The sequence below is a fragment of the Zingiber officinale genome, chromosome 4A, assembly GCF_018446385.1.
Source record: "Zingiber officinale cultivar Zhangliang chromosome 4A, Zo_v1.1, whole genome shotgun sequence".
Classification (NCBI taxonomy): Eukaryota; Viridiplantae; Streptophyta; class Magnoliopsida; order Zingiberales; family Zingiberaceae; genus Zingiber; species Zingiber officinale.
The window spans coordinates 161,483,025-161,502,597 of NC_055992.1; the positions used below are offsets into that span (position 1 = coordinate 161,483,025).

The 19,573-nt window shown below is 39.2% G+C and overlaps 3 protein-coding genes across 5 annotated transcripts; all 3 read left to right on the plus strand.

The window, feature by feature from the left end:
- Positions 1-2,555, plus strand: LOC121972049 (CAX-interacting protein 4-like). 2 transcript variants are annotated; one of them, XM_042523643.1, is made up of 3 exons: positions 1-97; positions 1,030-1,100; positions 1,599-2,555. In XM_042523643.1, exon 3 carries the CDS (start codon positions 1,661-1,663, stop codon positions 2,462-2,464), a length of 804 nt encoding a protein of 267 aa, XP_042379577.1. In that variant the 5' UTR covers positions 1-97; positions 1,030-1,100; positions 1,599-1,660; the 3' UTR covers positions 2,465-2,555. The 2 variants fall into 2 exon arrangements, with proteins under 2 accessions (XP_042379577.1, XP_042379578.1); XM_042523644.1 differs by having other exon boundaries at positions 14-97; positions 1,633-2,555.
- A 3,729-nt stretch (positions 2,556-6,284) lies between these two features.
- Positions 6,285-8,193, plus strand: LOC121972050 (alpha-1,3-arabinosyltransferase XAT2-like). Of its 2 annotated transcripts, none has more exons than XM_042523646.1 (3): positions 6,285-6,572; positions 6,655-6,732; positions 6,816-8,193. In XM_042523646.1, the coding sequence occupies exons 1-3, from the start codon at positions 6,443-6,445 to the stop codon at positions 8,024-8,026; spliced, it is 1,419 nt and encodes a 472-aa protein (XP_042379580.1). In that variant the 5' UTR covers positions 6,285-6,442; the 3' UTR covers positions 8,027-8,193. The 2 variants fall into 2 exon arrangements, with proteins under 2 accessions (XP_042379580.1, XP_042379579.1); XM_042523645.1 differs by having other exon boundaries at positions 6,286-6,572; positions 6,807-8,193.
- A 7,279-nt stretch (positions 8,194-15,472) lies between these two features.
- Positions 15,473-17,302, plus strand: LOC121973856. Its single transcript, XM_042525203.1, has 6 exons — positions 15,473-15,699; positions 15,771-15,938; positions 16,000-16,113; positions 16,207-16,358; positions 16,437-16,541; positions 16,618-17,302. The coding sequence occupies exons 1-6, from the start codon at positions 15,594-15,596 to the stop codon at positions 17,164-17,166; spliced, it is 1,194 nt and encodes a 397-aa protein (XP_042381137.1). The 5' UTR covers positions 15,473-15,593; the 3' UTR covers positions 17,167-17,302.
- The last annotated feature ends 2,271 nt before the right edge of the window (positions 17,303-19,573 follow it).

Here is a 19,573-nt window from a genome sequence, read left to right on the forward strand (position 1 = left end):
AGGAAGTCGACAACAAAGTTGCGAAGAGGGGAGGAAGCCTCGCGAGGGATTCTCCGTCTTTCCTTCTCGCCGCACCTCCGTCGTCGCCGCTTCCTCGGTAAGATCCCGCTTCTCTCCTCTCCTCTTTCTTCTTCTATTGTTGTTGGGGTTTTTCCGTTCCACGGCGTCCTTACGGCTTCGAGATCCTCGTTCTGGCGGGACTTTTAGGGTTTTGTCGCGGAACTGTTTGTAGCTTGATTTCTTCCTGTGTTCAAACGAGGAACAGACTCGACCCTTAGGGAGTCGATCTGTTGTTTCTAGTGTGAAGATTGGCGTTTTCAACGCTAGCTTTCTCGAGATCTCCTCTAGACCTTTCTCGTGCATAAGGTCATCTTAGGCCAATTTGTTTTTGCGTTATTTTGGCTGGTGGTGGTTGAGGTTTAGGTTTAATATACCTGTTTGTTTCCCTATGGTCTGATAGTTTTAAATTATTTCTAGTTTTTACACATGGATATGCGCAGTTTAGATGTGGCCATAGGAGATAGTCTGCTGGTCTTTATTCATCTTGCTATAATTATTCGTATAATACTGAGTTATTGTAATACTGAATAAAGATCACTTCTTAGTAACTGGCTTTAGTATCATAGGTTGCAAATGTTGATCAGAATAAAACTATTCTCACGCAAAGGTATTTGGACTATTAAGTGATATGACAATAAGATCCCTCATTTCCTCGGATCTATTTTTAATAGGTTATAGCTACTCGTTGCTTAGTTGCTTTCTATTTGACCCTAGATGACTATCAGAACTTTCTATTATTAGCATTATAACAGCCTCTCATTGCTCAAAATTTAGCTAATCTATAATGACATTGAATGCAATTTTACGCTAGTAAGTATTTTTCCAAAGTGTAATCTACATATACATGAAAGTATTCCGAGTATCTGTTGGACAAAACAGCTCTTCCTTTAAGTGCACTTTCAGATTTGTTACATTTTGTTAAATTTACATGAAACCTTAAATTTTTAAATATGAATATTTGTGTGACAGAGATTCATATTGATTTTCTCGAAGAAGTGAATTGACCATTTGATCAATTGTGCCTTTCACATTCGCATAAGGTAAAAATTTGACCCTATGTTTCTTCCTTCTCATGAACTTCTTTCTTAGAATTGTTTTCTTCTGATGAATTGTTTAGTATGCAATACTTATGTAACACATCTATTTGTTTCATTCCATGCCACTTCTTCAAAAAGTTGTATATAGATGATAACAGTTTGAAGACAAAATTTACTGGATTTGGGGCACTGTTTTCAGTAGACATGTACTTGAGGAGGTCTGTTATTTTGTCAACTATAAATTTTGGGAAAGTTCTACACAAATTTTCATAGCAATATGATTGCGTTGATGATTGGTTTTCTCACTGCTTAAGCACATTTGGTGTGCCACTGCGGAATGAATTACTTGAAAATGATCTTTAGCATATATGATATGAGAATTGAGCAGTATCTAGTAGTTACATTTTAGCTATGATATGATGTGCTTTATGAGACACGAAATTCTTAGTGTATGATTCATGAGATATAAAGGAGTTAACATCGATTTTTCTCTTTTGTGAGATGCACTTCCTTGCATCATTTCACGGATGTGCAGGTTTCAAGTTGTTCTTATATAGTATTGAATGGACTGCAAAAAGTTCTTGCAATTGGTTGAAGATAAGAAGAAGAGAATTCTGGATAGGAAAGAGGCCCCCTTGAAATGGGAGCAGAAACTAGAAGCTGGTGCTATGGCAAAGGCTGATGCAGAAGCAAGGGAGAGGAAAGTAAAGGCTTCAACAAAGCACAAAAGAAGGTCCTATTCTGAATCACACAGTGACAGTGATTCTGACAGCGGTTCCTCCGATCGGAAGCATAGAAAAAGAAGAGTTCACAAGAAGCACAGGATGCATGGCAAGTCTGATGCAGAAGGTGGTGGGAAAAGGAAACACAGATCCAACAAAAGGAACTCAAGCTCTAGTGATGAAGATAGCGGTGAGGATGATTCATGTAGGAAGAGGCACACTCACAGGAGGAAGCATAGACGGTCGTCCACAAGGGACTCCAGCAGCACAAGCAGCGAAGATGATGAAAAAAGATCTAATAGGAAAAGTCATTCTAAGCACCACAAGTGCCATCATCAGTCAGGTGATGAAGATTCTAGTTCGGACTCTAAAATAAGGAAAAGAAGTTCAAGGCACCGGCGGCAACGCAGGTCAAGTGCTGAAGTATCATCTGATTATGACGATTACAAACACAATAGGGGTTCTTCCCTAGACAAATCATCAGATGGAGAGTATGAGACTGGGAAGCCAAGGGATAACAAAAAGTCTCATCATAAGCATGGGCACCACCTTCACCACCGCAGTGACCACCACAAACATGGCCATAATCATATTCCAGTGGAGCCAGATATGGTTGTTGGGACAAATGGAGCTAGCAAAAATTAGATTTTTTTAAGCAATTGATAGCAGCATCCATGTAAACTTGATCCCCCGCTAAATTACTGATTGTTGACTTATTGATTATTTATGGCTTTCAGACTGAATGAATCTCTCGGACTCAAATTTTTGCTGAATTAGTGTTTTCATGCATTGTCAGCAGCCCATTTACGCAGATATAGGACCCGAGCTGGAAATCTTGAATGATGACTATAAGCTGCCTGTATATGAATAGTTGACTTTTGACCGTTTCAATTAACCTGGATGAATCTTTGTATGTTAGGCAACTTACATGATTTTATAATATGAGGCGTAGGAACCTTCAAAGGTTCTCTGTAGTGTGACCTTCTGAGCTCATTTAGTTCTGGAATGGGAATTTTCAATTCGGATTTGCATAATTTAAAACAGGTAGTATTCTTGCTTCATAATATTTTTATTCATTTATTATTTTCATAAAGTTCAGTTGTTCTCTATGGTGAGTAATATAACTTTATAACCTTGGTGACACTTGACAAATTAAATAGTTTAGATTGCCAGTTATTTGGGTAAAAGAACAACTGTACATAAATTACATTCAGAAAGATACGCTTGTACATCTGTTACTCCATCTAATGAATTGTAGCTAATCTGTTACTCCATCTAATGAATTGTAGCTAATGCAGGTAAGAAGACATCACCACCTTCCTTGCGATCTACGTCTACCATTATAGTGGTCGGTGTAAGTTAGAGGTAAATTGTTCAAAGTTAAATAACTTGTTGGTTTGAACCTAGATGTTACTGAAACTCATTGTTGGTTTTGTGGAATCTACTATTTTTCCTGTACCTGTGTTAGATATAAAGATCAAATATTTCCATTCAAGTTTCGTGAGTTAGGTCCAGACTTTATTGAAACACGTTCTTCAGTATCTTCACCATGGATATATAGTATTTATATCAATCTATTGCTGGGTTTGTTCCTTTCACTACGTCTTCAAATTAACTTCTAAGACCACACAATGGTGGCGTTTGAAGGCCTGATCCTAAGAACTTTTTCATTTTATTTTTCCAAACTGACAAGACTACAAACTTTTTTTTTATGGGTCGTCGACTTTCGTAGATTGCAACAAATTAGCAAACTATTGAGTTTGGCAGACCACGATCACACTTATTTTCATGATTCCCAATGTTCATAGAAAACAACAAATTAGTCATCTATCGAGTTTGGTAGGAGTGCTCATCGCCTCGTCAATTAAATTTTGTCAGTATATTTCATTTAGCCAGAGTTGAAGGTAGACTTTTCAATTGCTATAGTTTTAAATTCTTAAGGCATTATAAATTGAATTACGTTATTAAAATGTACCATCTTATTCCGTCACGTGGTGCTTGGACAAACAAAATTGATTATTCTTAGCTAGAAGTATTTAGTTGTAAAAGGACTTAAATAGCATTCACATGGAATTCATGGAATTATATAACAACTAAGTCTTATCCCATAACAAAAAAAAGTCAAATATATAAATCTTTTTATATCATTAGACTTTATCTTTTATTATATTTTCTTCTATACTTCAATAAATTTTATTAATTAAGTTTTTTTTTTATCTTATTCTTCCTCGTTTAATATATATATTTATTATAGTTTCACATCACCTAACTGAAGTATTTATTGGTTGTTTATATATATATATATATTTATTTTATCTTAAATGTGTCTCTCTATGTTTTTTCTCAATAGATGGAATTTTGATTTTCTCTTTAATGCTCTCATTTTTTATTCTGTCCATCCTCGTATGTCCACACATCTATCTTGATATCCTCATCTCTACAACTCTCATCTTTTGTTTATGTGTTTAAGTTATAGTCTAATATTTAGCATCATATCACATAAATGTAGAGGCGTCACATCAACGACCTCCTGGACTCGGTCCCACGGATATAGAGAGAAGTAAATGCAGGTACCTGATCATTGTTTTGTAGAATTTTCCTTTAAGTTTCAGAGGTATTTTACAATCACATAAGACACTCAAACACTCTCCTCTATTTTAACTATCATGTTTGTATTTTATGTAAAACATCTCTCTCAATCACTCCATCGTTTTATAAAAATAATCCTAAATATTTAAAACCCTTAGTTCCACTCATTATTTCTTATCTTAATAATTATTTCATTACATATAATATTACTAAACTTAAATTCCATATATTCTGTCTTTACTATACTAAACATAAAATCTTTCACTTCTAGCATTTTCTATTATGATTCTAATTTAACATTTAATCTTTCATATATTACATCTATCAAAATAATATCATCCGTAAATAACATATATTATCATATTATGGTTTGACTATGTCAAGTGAGTTTGTATATAATTAATATAATTCTGTATAAATTATTCCATTGGATACATACTGTTAAGCTAAATCACTCGTTATAAGTTTTAACATTCTTCTGAAATATTATTTATCTAAAAAAAACTTTTAACTCATCTACGAGTGAGACTAGCTCTTGGTATTGCTGAATTCAAAATCTCGACGATACACTCAGACTAAATTTTATTGGGTGTAATGTAATCTAATTTGTAATGTAATTAAATTTATAATGTAATATAATATAATCTCGATTAAATTATTACGTTTGGTAATATAATGTATGTAACATTTGATTATATTTTTTTGTTTGGTGTCAATTATTTTTTATAAGGAATATAATTCGTACTATTATAAAATGATAAAAATATCTTACGACCTCTACCAGCTGTCATCATACCTTTGCCGGAGCTTGCGGTAGCCACCGACAATCAACGGCCACCGTCGCCGACAACCACCGGCCATTGCCATCGACCGCCGTCGACCGCTATCGTTAGCAATCGACAGCCCACCAGCAACCGACGACCAGTTGCAGATTAAGGATATATTTGATATTTAATTTTTGGTGAAATAATAATCTCATAATGTATTCAGATTACATTTGTAATTCAGTTTATAAAATTTCATTATCTTTTATAATTAGATTATATTATATTATATGTTTAAAATTAAGTCAAATAAAATAATCAATTTGTAACACAATCCTGATTATATTATAAAATAGATTATACCCTATTAGCCTAAAGGTAGAGGGACATTGAATCCAAAGGCATAGAGCCAAGTATGGTCTGATATTTTATTCTACCTTCATCAAACATGTAAAAACAGAAATTGATTTTTTTTTTCAATGGATTATATATTTTCATGATTTATTACACGTCCTTTTCTCATATCAAATATCAGCGCAGTTGTTGGATCAATTAATTAATTAGATGACTTGTTCAACTTGCATAACTAGTTCAAAACACTCATCCCAAGAAATCCTAAAGTCATGAGGCCATATTTCCTCCATAATGACAGGATATTTATTTAAAGCCATTTGAGTGCTTCAATTTACCAAATTGCATCAAAGTAAGTTATCCTGCCATTACTTGTGCTGAGCTAAAAATTATATATTTTTCTATGCAACTGCCAATTGAAATTTATTAATCTTTAGCGGTAAATTTACAAGTTTCCACTGATTCATCTGTTCATCAGATAAACAGCCAGTCCCTACATTCTTTATTATTTTTCAGCCATCAAGCATGATTTCCAGAGTTAGGTAGACAAATTGCATGAAGGTCCCCAAGTCCCTTTTTTCACAGGCATCTAGTTAGGTTGACAAATTGCACCCTGCCCCTACGTTTAAGTCTTTTCCTTTGATCAAGCATCCATTTAGGTGAACAAATTGCGGGAAGACCCTGCATTTAATTCTTTTATCCATCAAGCACACAGTCTGGTTGACTTTGTTTTTTTATGAAATGCATGGACCATGATGCCTCAATTATTGAGGGGGAGGAATCCTATTCCTGGCTGCATTCCTAAACTGACAAAGTCATCCTTGTCAGCTACATGCTTTGGCTTCATCAAGCAACTTCATCTCCAGAGAAGGTGATGAAGGAGAAGAACAACAGCAAGTTGATCGAGTTTTAGTTCGCGATGGGGAACGAGAAGAACAAGGCTCACAACTTGATGAGCCGGATCGAAGCAAGAAAGCTGGGCTTGGCTCTGCTTGCCGGATGCTGCGTGGTCATCTTCACCTACTTCATCTCCATGTCTGATACCACAGGTTCATTCCGTCCTCTGTCACTCTCTGTTTTTCTTACAGAAATTGATAGCGTGAAATTCAACAGTATGCTTTTTGTCTGCAGGGAACCGGCAACCGTATGCGTCCTACACGGTGCGAGAAGACGCAGTTGCTGAAACCCAAATTATTCAACAGACTCTCGGTGAGAAATTTTGATTTTTCCTCTGTTCGATGAGAAGAAGAAACATATGGTTTTTTACTGTCTCTTTCTTGTAGAAATTGCAGGGAAAGAGACGGAGGATCTGTCAGAAACCAACGCGAATGCTCCTGCTGATGATGAAACGGTTGGTGGTCAGAAGAGAGAGGAGCCAATCTGCGACGTCGTGAACCCGCGATCGGAGTTCTGCGACATCGTCGGCGACGTCCGCGTCCGCGGCGGTGGGAACTCCTCCGCTGTCACGCTGGTCTCTCCTCGCCGTGGTGAGTCCCGGTGGCAGGTCCTCCCCTACGTCCGCAAGCACATGCGGAACATCGCCAGGGTGTCTGTTCTCGCCACCGCTGACTCCCTCGCCGCTCCCCGGTGCACCAGCGTTCGGAACGTCCCCGCCATAATCTTCGCCCTCGGCGGCTTTACCGGGAACTACTACCACGACTTCACCGACCTGCTGCTCCCGCTCTTCCTCACCGCGCGCGAGTTCGACGGCGAGGTCCAGTTCCTGGTCACCAATATCCAGCCGTGGTGGCTCCTCAAGTACCGCCCGCTCTTCCGCCGCCTGACGCGCTACGAGATCGTTGACCTTGACGGCGCCGCCGGAGCCGGCCAGGTGTTTTGCCACCCCCGCGTCATGGTTGGCCTTCGCTTCCACGACGACCTCGTCGTGGACCCGCCGCGCGCGCCGCGAGGGCTCGCCATGCGCGACTTCACCGGGTTCCTCCGCGACGCCTACGGGCTGCCACGCGGGCGCGCGGAGCGCGCGCCGAGGCCGAGGCTCCTCCTGGTGGCGCGCAATCGGACGCGGCGGTTCGTCAACTTGCCGGAGATCGCGGCGGCGGCGGAAAGGGTCGGGTTCGAGGTGGTGCGGGGGGACGCGAAGTTCGGGGATGTGGCGGCCTTCGTCGGCGTGGTGAACTCCTGCGACGTGATGGTGGGCGTGCACGGCGCCGGGCTCACCAACTTCCTATTCCTGCCTGAGAAGGCGGTGCTGGTGCAGGTGGTCCCTTGCTGCGGTTTGGAGGTGATGGCGGCGCACACCTTCAAACGACCGGCGGAGGACGCCGGCGTGCGGTACTTGGAGTACAGCATCGCGGTGGAGGAGAGCACGCTGCTGGAGGAGTACCCGAGGGAGCACCCGGTGTTCACGGAGCCGGAGTCGGTGCACCGCCGGGGATTCTACGAGATGGCGGAAATTTACTTGGGAAAGCAGAACGTGAGGCTCGACGTCGACAGGTTCCGGCCTGTCTTTCTCAGAGCCATGGAGCTCCTTCACCACCAGTAGGAAGATTACAGAATTTAATTCTGTTTTTTATTTTCATTAGAGTTGGTGCAACAGTGCCATCGCTCGCGCAGATTTGTTCATACGATGACAAAAAGGAAATTGGAATATGAAATGACAGGTGGTGAGAATATATAAAACAGGGACCTAGACAAGGTCTCTTTCGGCAATGCCATGAGATTCCAAAGCAAAGTTTGGGTCCATCCTACGCCTACTTGCACAAATTGCCTTCCAGTGATAGTGCATTTCTTGATGGTTCCTGGAAATACAGATATAACTTGATGGTCAAGTTCGGAAAACATAGCATGTTTGATGCTCGAATACAAAACCAGAGTGTGTTTGGAAATCAAAGTCGGAGGTGCTCGGGAATCGGAGTGGGAGCAGAGAGTGCTCAAGAATCAGAATCAGAATCAGAATCAGAATCAGAATCAGAGGGTGCTCGAAAATCGAGTCGGAACCAGAGAATACTCAGGGGTCCTAGTCGGAGCCTAAGAACACCCGAGAATCAAAGTCAGAGTCATGAGGTGCTCAGGAGTAAGTCTGGAGTCAAATAAAACTTGACTTGAATGACCAATGCTCGGGAAATTGGCTCAGGGTTAAATGCCAGTATGGGGGCGAAGTTTTAGGAGGAAGATAGTTGCAAAAATGGTGGTTGATAAAAGATAGGCGTTTCTATTCATGGGGCGTTATATGAAGAAAAGATTGCAAGGTCGTTGCTAAACAGAAAGGCAATCATGGTGGTTGATACAGACAATATCGATGTAGGCTAATCAATTGTCTCACTGAGGTGGAGGTTAAAATCTGGATAGGTCTATCATGTTAGGATCGATTTGTAACTAGAGGGGTGTGGGGGTGAATAACTCGTCGTACTTATTGTCTTACTTCATGGTGATGATTTAAAGCGGAATGAAACACGAAATACACTTACAACGCTAATATAAACGATTTACTTGATATTCACCTCGAGAAAAGGTGACTAATCTAAGGATCCACACACGACGCGCTTTCTACTGTGAAAAATACTTTTTCTCGATAACTATTGGGTGTGAAGAAACCTCGTACAAGACTCACACAACATACAACACAACGTAAGAAGAAAAATACAAGTACACAAAGGAAAAACCTCTTCTTACTTGACCTTGTTGTAGTTGATCACCTCTTGAACCTTAGAAGTGTAGCAGCACTTATCTCTAAGAGCTTCCAAGAACTGGTGGTGAGTGTCGAAGAGGATCGCGTGAACTGGAGAAGAGGGTTGCAGCGTTTGAACTCTTCATCGCCTTTATATCTGCACTTCTAAGGTTTCCAATCGATTGGGGCTCCTCCCATTCGATTGCCACGTCAGATCCCAGCAATCTTGGCCGTCCAAAATCTACATTTTGCACAACAATCGTATCCCAATCGATTAACCAATCGATTAGGGAGCTTTGAATCGATCAGATGAAATTGATTTCTGCTAGAAAATGCCTGAAATGATCAATTGATCGATTCAGCCTTTATCACGACTCACGCGATTTCCAGCTCCCTAATCGATTGATCGATCGATTGGCGGTGCCCAATCGATCGACTAATCGATTGAGAATCATTCTGTTTGCGCGATATAAGCTCCCAATCGATCAACTGATCGATTGGGCGACTGTTTATCACAACACTCTCCCAATCGATCGGTTGATCGATTGAGCTTCGGTTCAATCAATCGGCTGATCGATTAACCACCCTTGACTTGCTTAACTCATGCTCAAGAGCACCCAATTCCAACATCCGGTCAATCGTGACATGTTGGAACTCCTCATACCTAGCATCCTGTCAACATTGACCTGCCAGGACTTCTTTACCAAGTGTTCGGTCAATCTTTTGACCCACTTGGACTTTTCTCCTCGTGTCAAGTGTTCGGTCAACCTTGATCCACTTGGACTTACTATCTCGTGCCAAGTATCCAGTCCTCCATGACCCACTTAGACTTCTACCAGATGTCCGGCCACCTTTGACCCATCTGGATTTCCTCATGCCTGGCTTTACTAATCAGATCTTTCTATCTACCTAACTTCACTCACTAGGACTTTTCATCTACTTGGCTTCACTCACCAGGACTTTCCATCTGCCTGACTTCACTCACCAGGACTTTCACTAAGTTTCACTCACTAGGATTTTCCCCTTGCCTAGCCTCCAGTTAGGACTTTCCTAGTCAAGTATCCAGTAAATCTTTTGACCTACTTGACTCTTTTTTCACATCAGACTGGTCAAACCTTGACCAGAGGGGAATTACTCCAATAATCTTCCCAATCGAACGATTGCTCCTGCAATCTCCATATATTGTCAAACATCGAAACTCAAACATCAAGACTCAAGCTAGAGCCAACTCAAGTTCAGTCAACTTGATCAACCTTGTCCCAGGGATATTGCACCAACACACCCGATCAGGTTATCAGATTGGGTGGACATCTGAGACAAAAGAGGTGGTCAATTAAACGATTGATTCCACCCGGCCTCGACCTAACACTCAGCGTATCTCCACTCAGTCAGTTCAAATTCTTCTAAGTTAGTTGGTATGCTCAACTCCAAGAGTTCAACTTCCTCGACTCTAGGGGCTTAGTTCCCCCACCCCACATTCCACTCAGCTAGTCCAGACTCTTTGTGTCAGCCGGTTTGCTGGAGCTCTACACTTTGCTCAGCCAAAAGCTCCATTGATTTCTCCAGTTTGTCTATCTGACTATAGGAGATCAGCTCCCCTAACTCCTCAAAGATAAACAAACACTTTAATTGTCCACTCAACTCTTGAAGGCCATCGCCCTAAGTCAATGCTCTGATTGATCAAAGTGGCACACCCTACTCCTGGCCTTCCTTCTAATTCTTCGTTTTCTCTCTTTCTCCACAACCTTACAAGCATTGTTGACTGGATACTTTCTTCCACCTTTGGCAACTCCCTCTTCCAAGTTCCTCCTCGGAGTTCAGAAAACTGGTCAACCTCTAAGACATATCACCCGTGGCTTCTTCGTTGACGGTTTCAATCAAGATCAGTGGTTAACAACTATTGCTGCATTAATGTCATAATTAACACTGTTACAAAGTCAGAATTATAAAAGAAATTGATGATTTAAACAGAAGCTAAGCTAACTCTGATACAATTATCCTTTCCGCTATATTATTCTTTACTGTCAAATTCTCACTTGAACATCCGAGAGATCTTGCTGGGACAAGATTGACACCCTCTGATTACGTATTGACCTTGAGCAAGGAATCACTCTACTTGATATGGAGAACACGAGGAGTGCTCGGCCATCAATATCCAAGAACTACTCAGTTGTGAGCCTCAAATACTGCTGTATTAATAACATAAAACAAAACAAAACAACCTGGTAGAATTCTATTAAGCAAATCACAAGATTGGGGAGAAGCTATTCCTTTTTACATGAGATTGGTTTAAAAGGACAATGATACATATACTTTGCATTCAAGTGACATGAATCTAAACTATAACAAACATAGGTTCACCGGTGGCAAATAACCATCACAATGGAAAATGCATCTCCATCGACCATTGAGAAGTTTTAGTATTTTAGGTGGAAGATGCATGCGCTCATTCTCAGAGCGACAATCACATCGAATGAAACACATACTCTAAACATGTTCTAGGCATAGCCCTATGCTGATCAATCTATTACACATCAAATGAGCTATCAGTATGTTTTGTCATGACATATAATGAGAGCATTTAAAATTTAATAGTCAACTACTAAGTTATGGCCCGTCAATTGCTGATCATGAACATAATAAATACAAAATTTGATTATATAGCAGTCAGATGATGCATCATCAATCGACTACTCAAAAAGTAGGGGGCATAATTGAAAATGATTGTATTTTGGTAAATATGAAAGTTGAGTATGCATTTTGGATATTACGTAAACCTAGCTACACAGTTCAATAAGCTGCCACTCATTTAAAAAATTGTGGCAATTTGAAAGACTCACGACTCTTTATATAGGCTATAAAATTCATATTTGAGGATATGATTATACTCAGGATGTTGTAAGGAATAGAATAAATTTTATTTGAAGTATTTCTTAAGTGTTTAATCAACGAGTTTTGACCAAAATTCATGGATGATCTTAGACATCTCAAAATCACTTTAAACTAGGACCATTACACTCTTCGGAGCCTCTTGAGTATAATCATACCCTCATACCTAAATTTCATAGTCTAAATTGAGAGCTATGAGATATTTTAAATCTCCACATCCATGAGACAATTTGGTATAAACTCATTAAAAGGTCTATGCATGTCATACTTACTCATCAATACTATCAAAGAGTTCCTAAAACTCCTCTGGTTCAGACTATATCAAGATTTTCAAATTCTAAAAATTGTAGGGTCACCAACAGGTTTTGACCAAAATTTGCTAATGATCTTATGAACATTATAATCGCTTTAAACCAAAATCATTACACTTCTTGGAGCATCTCAAATATAACCATGCACTCAAAGATGGATTCCACGACCTAAATTGAGTTGGATTCCGTAGTCTAAATTGAGAGATATGAGCTTTTGAAATATTTGCAACCTTGAGATAATTTGATACACCTTTCAAAAACTCACATCTCTTAATTTAGATTGTGAATATGGTTACATTCAAGAGGCTCGTAGGAGTGGAATGGTCGGTTTGAAGTATTTCTAATATTCTTAAGGCCTTAATCAAAACATACTTCAGAATTTCAAAATCTTGACATATCTCATTTTTTTTTATTTTAAATTGACATACTTCAGAATTTTTATTTTTATATACCTTATTATTTCTGTCCTTTGTTCTTCCCTTTTATTTTTTCTTTTTTTAGGAATATTGAAATCAAAATTGTAGCATTCTACCCTTTTTTTAGGTCTTGGTTCCAAAAATAAATAAATCAATCCGATAAAAAAGATGATTTCGCTCATCTCAAATAACCTAATATCGTTGATTCCATGGAAAGATATAGGTAAATAAATCACGATACACAATGGTCTCCTTGTTGGATTTCAAAGTTATAAACAAAGTCCTACATTGAAAATACATGAATTTATAAGAGAAAGATATCTCCATTGGTATGAGACCTTTTAGGTAGAACCTAAAAATAAACCATGAGGACTTAGGCTCAAAGTGGACAATATCATATCATTGTGGAGATATCTAAATTCTTTTTGATTCTAACAATTGGTATCAAAACCCGGACTACTAAAATGTCTAATCGTCGACTATGCACAAGAGCTATGGTCTAATTGAGCTATATGAGTAAAATATTGACCTTGAACAAAAGAAGTGGAGACTCTCATATCCAAATCAAGAGGATCGGACATTAGGCAGGACGTCCTGGTTGCGGCTAGGCAAGAAAGTCCTAGTAGGTCGGGTGGACCGAGGGGCAAGAAGACCTGGTGGGTTGAGAATCGGACTTCGAAAGCCTATGACCTTGGTTTGAGGGGGTTGTTGGATTGTAAGCTTGCAAATAAAATCCCACATTGAAAATACATGGTCATTCGTATGACGCCTTTTGGGTAGAGCCTAAAAATAAAACCATGAGGGCTTAGGCCTAAAGTAGATAATATCATGTCATTGTGGAGATATCTAAATTCCTTTTGATCCTTACTTGCATAACTCATAAGTACCCTGTGGTAGTTATGATGTGGTCAACCGAGTTAAGCTAGGTCATGTTTGTGCGTGATACCTTATGTCTAAGCATGCAGGAACTTAGGAGTACAAGGAGTCGAACAGAAGACATACCAGACAAGAAGGGTGGCATGGGAAGAGAGTCGAAGTGATCAATACATCCGAGGGACGAGGTGTTGCGGAAGGGTACACTGGTGGACGAGAATGACATGCATGATGTTCGAGGGAAGAGAAGTAGGGGAGGAAGTCTGCTCGAGGAGAAGGTCAGAGTTAGGTTTGGGTGAACTCAACTTTGGTTAACCGGAGCATCACCTACGCGAACAAAATCAGCTTGGAGGTTGATCTGCTTCATGGAAGGCACCTCCAAGAGGCTTGGAGGCGCCTTCGCTCCTTTGTCTGGAAGACTTATCTGCTTCATGGAAGGTGCTTCCAATGGCTTGGGAGGCGCTCCGTATGAATAGTGCAAAGGTGCCTTCAATCGAGCATATTCGTTAGCAACAATTGTTGAGTTGAGGATAAAAGTTTATCCTCTTGGAGGCACCTAGGATCCTTTTGGAGACGCCTCCAAGCAATTGATAGGTTTTTCCAGGGGCTATAAAAAGACCTCTGGAGTTAGGAATTGAATAATAACTGAACTACAAGTCTTATAATCACTTCCTAGTCTTTCTTGTGAGATGTCAAAGCCTGTAAGAGGTTACTTTACCTTAAACAAAGGAGTTTTTCTAGTGGAGCATTTTCAAAGCCTTAAATTAACAACCACCTAGGTTGTAACCAAATAATTCCTCACCTCTTCTTTATTTTAGTTGTTCAATTTATTTTAAATTAATTGTGCTTACTAATCAAAGTCCAAAGCTCGAGAAAGAGGTTATTTTATTTCTACAGATAATTCACCCTCTCTTATCGATCGAATCGGAACTAACATAATCTAGGGTAATGAAATAATCGAGAATCGGCCCGTACCCAATCTGACAAATCTACCACCCAATGCTACCCATAGGGATAAAGAAAAAACAATCATAAATCAAGCTTACGAGGAGAGTGGTTGTCAAAGATAAGGATAAGATTCATACAGCAAAGGAAATGTTAAAAATGAAAAGATGTCCTTTATTTGGATTCATGAAAAAAAATGCTCTTTTTTCATTTATTATCAAAACAACATCCCATCTCGCCTAAGTCTATTTATTTATTTTCGATGATGTTATAGTAACTATGATATCATACATACTACAACTACATAGTTATAATACTTATAATCTTGTAGCTGCTACCTAATTATAGCAACTATATTTCTACTTGTTACAACTGTACAGTTATAACTACACAATTATAAAAATTATGATCTTGTAACTGACACAACATAATACTAACTAATGTTGACAAAAAATAAATTGTCTATATTATAGCAACCATAACTACTACTGCAACATAATATTGATCAATATTAATAGATAGATGATTAATATTGCTATGTAGAAGCTACGATCTTGTTATTGTAATAATATAATATTCACCAATGTTAACTAAAAATAAATTATTTATGTTGTAGCAGATCATTTAATATAATATTGATCATTAATAATTAGAGATGAAGTGTTTATGTTGTAGTAGGTATGATCTTGTCATGCTATAACAACTCTAAAATAAAATTATTTTTAAAAATAAAAATATATTAAATTGGGATGAATTAGTATTATTTTGATAATAAATAACAAAGTCGACATCCTTTTGAATTTGTTCCTAAAAGGAATGCCTGTCGACAGTGGTCGTAACCATCAGTTCACACTCTTGGGTGTAAACTCTACTCATCATATTCTTTTAAAAGTCTTCCAAACTTTGTACGACATGTTCTAGCTAATTTAATTGCCTTAATGATCAAGTAAGACTCATGAGGGAGGAGAGGAGGACCTGAAGTGCGAGGGAAGGAAAGGAACAAGGATAATGGGCAACTCCGTCAGCTCTTCCGGCGGTAAGGCGATCGCTGTCGCCGGCGCTGCTGTTTTGGCCTGGGGTGCTTCGCACTTACTGAACTCCCTCTCCAACGACGGTGACGAATTCTTTCATCTTACTCTCACCACATCCTCAATTAAACCTCACTACTATCCATCAATCCTACAGAGGCCTTGCGTTTCGAATCCACTAACAAGAGCTCTGCTTCACCTTCTTCCACGCCCGATGCACCGGCGGCTTCTGGGAGGAACAAGTTGGCAGAGGAAGACTCGGTAACTCTGCGATCAGGTAAGACAGGTCTGGAAAACAGAGATGCGTATGCGAGCTGCAGTGAAGGTAAACCATTACTGATTAATTCTATCTAAAACCAAATCCACTAAAAAGAGCTCTGCTTCAGCTTCTTCCACTCCCACTGCACCGGCGGCGGCGGCAGCTTCTGGGAGGAACAAGATTGCAGAGGAAACGTCGGTGACTCTGAGATCAGGCAAGACACATGCGAGCGGCAGTGAAGGTACCTCAAATTCAACATAAAAATTCTTTTATATCTTATGGCTCATATATAGTTTAAATCACATCTTATATGTTTTTTGCCTTAATTTCCAAGAATTTCCAAGATGGATCAGTGGTACTCAGATGCCACGAGTCATCACGATAGTAACATACAACATCTGGCAAGACGATGTGAAACTGAAGGAGAGGATGAAAGCTATTGGGGTACTCATGCAAGTGAAAATGCCAGACATAATTCTATTTCAAGTAACATCCCTAGCTCGAATCGATTAATCTCTCGTGACTTTGCTATCGATATGAGTGACTAATTAGCTATCTTGGCAGGAGGTAACACCTAAAATTCACAAACTTTTTAAAGGGTTCAAATGGTGGCAACGATACACATGTGTGTCTCACAAAACAGCAACGACGAGACATTACTGTATGCTGGTATGTATGCCTTCCTTGATGAATGTTTGGGAACAAATAGTAACTGTCATTATATTATTTAATTTGTTGCTGGTAGTTAAGCAAGTTTCCAGTGAAGGATCTGGGTTGGGTGCACTTTAAGGATTCCATCGAGAAGAAGAAGTTGATTGTGGTTGAAATAGAAGCGTCGGGGAAGAGAAGGAGGTTGGTGGTGGCCAATGGTCACCTAAAGAAACCTGATCTACCCGACAGGTCGCACACGATGAAGCGCACGGCTCAAGCAAATGAGGCCATGACCATCCTCGGAGAGTATGAGAATGTCATCTTCGGAGGCGACATGAACTGGAGTGAGGAGGTGGATGGGAGCTTCCCGTTGCCGGATGGGTGGGTGGATGCTTGGGAGCATTTGAGACCCCGCGAGAAGGGGTGGACTTACGACACCAAGTCGAACCTGATGATCCAAGGAAGGAGATGGTTGCGGAGGAGACTGGATAGGTTTTTGTGCAAACTGAAGGACTATGAATTGGCGTCTATCGATATAATTGGCAAGGATATCATACCAGGACTGGTGCACCAATACAGGGAGAAAGACTACCCTGTCTTGTGCAGTGATCACTTCGGATTGCTGCTAGGAATATCTATTTGATAGATTCGCAAAGCTTGTAAAACTTGGCACTTGTGAAATTTAGATGCTGCTTAGCTTGATTATCAGTGTCGATAGAAAATGTAAAGTTTTCAGAATCAGAAAAGGTTAACAGTTAGTCTCTTTGACTATTTCTGGATGTGATCGATCTGGTCTCATAAAATTTTTCAATGGATCATCAGGATAAATTGAAAAGTACACATGGTGGTCAGTCCAGAAACCTAATATCCTTTGGTTAAAAAATTTTTATAAATACGTCGTAACTGGAGTTCGAACCATGAATATTTGGGTGACAACCTGAATATTTTACCGCTCGTATGGTAGCGTGTGTATATATATATTTATTAACATGAGTCCAGCGAGGATTATTAGGGATGTAAATGAACCAAATGGTTCGCGAGCTAGCTATTCGGAGCTCGATTCGGTAAAAAGCTAGTTCGAGTTCGTTCGTTTATCTTATCGAGCCGAGCTCGTGCTCGATTTCGAGCTCGACAGTTTTATCGAGCCGAGCTCGAGCTTAAGGATATTCGGCTCGTGAGCTCATGAACATGTTCGTTTATAGGCTCGCGAGTCAAAAAAATAAGCCTTAAAACGAGCCTTAAACGAGCCAAAAAACGAGCTCTAAAACGAGCCTTAAAATGAGCAAAAAAGTGAGCTCTAAGACGAGCCAAAAACGAGCTCTAAACGAGCCTGAAAACGAGTCCGAGCTCGCTTAACGAGTTAGGCTCGTTAACTTTGATAATCGAGCTAATAACGAGCTGAGCTTGAACTGTTCGCGAGCCTAATAATTCTAAAACGAGCCGAGCTCGAGCCTTGTAATAACAGCTCGATTCGAACTCGAGCCGAGCTCGAGTCCGAATATAACTTAAACGAGCCGAGCTCGAGCCTAATACTGTTCGGCTCGGTTCGGCTCAGTTCGGCTCATTTACCTCCCTAAGAATTATGTATATTTTTCCCCATCAAATTAACTCGCCAAAACCTAATGGCCTGTTTACTTTTTTGAGCGGAAAGAATTTTTTTGTTATGTTTATTTTAATGAAAAAGGATGAATTACTTATCTTAGTGTTGTTTATTTTATTTATTATTAAATAATAGATGAATAAATTTATTAATCCATCTTGGATCAATTTTTTTGGATATTTTTTATTCACCCAAATTGAAGGAAACATGAATTTCCTTCCATTGTCACATGTCTACCCTCAATGTAGCTACGTTGGGACCAGGTGCGGTCGCACCCTTAGAATTAAAAAAACAACGTTAGGAAAAGAAATTTGAAAGGACCTAAATTTTATAATTTTTTAGACTCTTTCGTAAAAAATTCAATTTAAACCCCACCAACTGAATATTTTTTCCACTTTCATAATATTTTTTCTCTTTCCTTCATAATTTTTTCTCTCTTTCCTTCCTTTATTTTCTTGTACCTCCCCTAATCTCCTTCTTATTCTTTCTCAAAAGGGGATATTTGGTTAATGAGTTTGGAAATGAGAGAATGGAATGATAATAAAAAATAATATTTAGATTGTGGGTTTGGAAATTATAATTTGAGAATGATTTCTAGATTTATGGGAATCAATTAAACTCATATAACTAGGTGAGTTTTATTCTCATTCTCATTTCACCTTACCATCAAACTCATACCCATAATCATTCTTATTATTTAACCAAACGTCACCTAAATATCTAATTTAGCCATCAAAATCCTCACTGAACGTTGCTGTCGTTGCCAATCATATCACTATCACCGCATGTTATAGTTGCCAACACTATTGTCATTTACTATCAGTGTCGCCATCGTCGCTTCGCTGATGCTCCACAACAAATATATTTTGATTAAGATGAAGTTTTCTTACTTAATATCTATCAATTACGGATTTAAGTGTTAGAAAAACACAGTTAAATTTTTAGATGTTGATGTTTTTATTTGCTAGTCAAGTATTTCAATATTTATAGATATTAAGATATTCCGTGCATTTGATATTTCGTTTGTTATATGAATATGATCAGTTTTATTCATGGTGGTAAAAAGGCGAATACACTCGTCCCCAGCGCCCCCGCTAATCCGTCCCAGGGTCAACACGAAGGAGGTAAATCACGGACGGCTACTAGCCTTTGGAATAGTAACTAGTATATAAGGGAGACATTTACCTCGGTTTTGCCGAGATTCGAACCCCAGACCTCATGGTGGCAACACCTCATGCGTAGCCACTAAACCCATCCGAGGGGGCATTATCAATTTTATTCATGATCATTCGAAAGTTTGACCAATTGAATCACATCATTATTATATCGATAAATTCATCGATTATAAGAAAATCCATAATTAGTGAATTAGTAATAAAAATAAATTACAACCACTAATTTAATAACAAAAATTAAATTCTGTCATCAATTCCGTCTACCTATGTAATTA

Excerpts from the sequence above, each read along its gene's own strand:
- LOC121972049 (XM_042523643.1), top strand. The coding sequence starts at position 1,661 with ATGGACTGCAAAAAGTTCTTGCAATTGGTTGAAGATAAGAAGAAGAGA.
- LOC121972050 (XM_042523645.1), top strand. The coding sequence starts at position 6,443 with ATGGGGAACGAGAAGAACAAGGCTCACAACTTGATGAGCCGGATCGAA. Across the intron at positions 6,573-6,654 it reads CTCCATGTCTGATACCACAG|GGAACCGGCAACCGTATGCG; the intron begins GTTCATTCCGTC and ends TTTTGTCTGCAG. Across the intron at positions 6,733-6,806 it reads AATTATTCAACAGACTCTCG|AAATTGCAGGGAAAGAGACG; the intron begins GTGAGAAATTTT and ends TCTTTCTTGTAG.
- LOC121973856 (XM_042525203.1), top strand. The coding sequence starts at position 15,594 with ATGGGCAACTCCGTCAGCTCTTCCGGCGGTAAGGCGATCGCTGTCGCC. Across the intron at positions 15,939-15,999 it reads GTATGCGAGCTGCAGTGAAG|CTTCTTCCACTCCCACTGCA; the intron begins GTAAACCATTAC and ends GCTCTGCTTCAG. Across the intron at positions 16,359-16,436 it reads CAGACATAATTCTATTTCAA|GAGGTAACACCTAAAATTCA; the intron begins GTAACATCCCTA and ends CTATCTTGGCAG.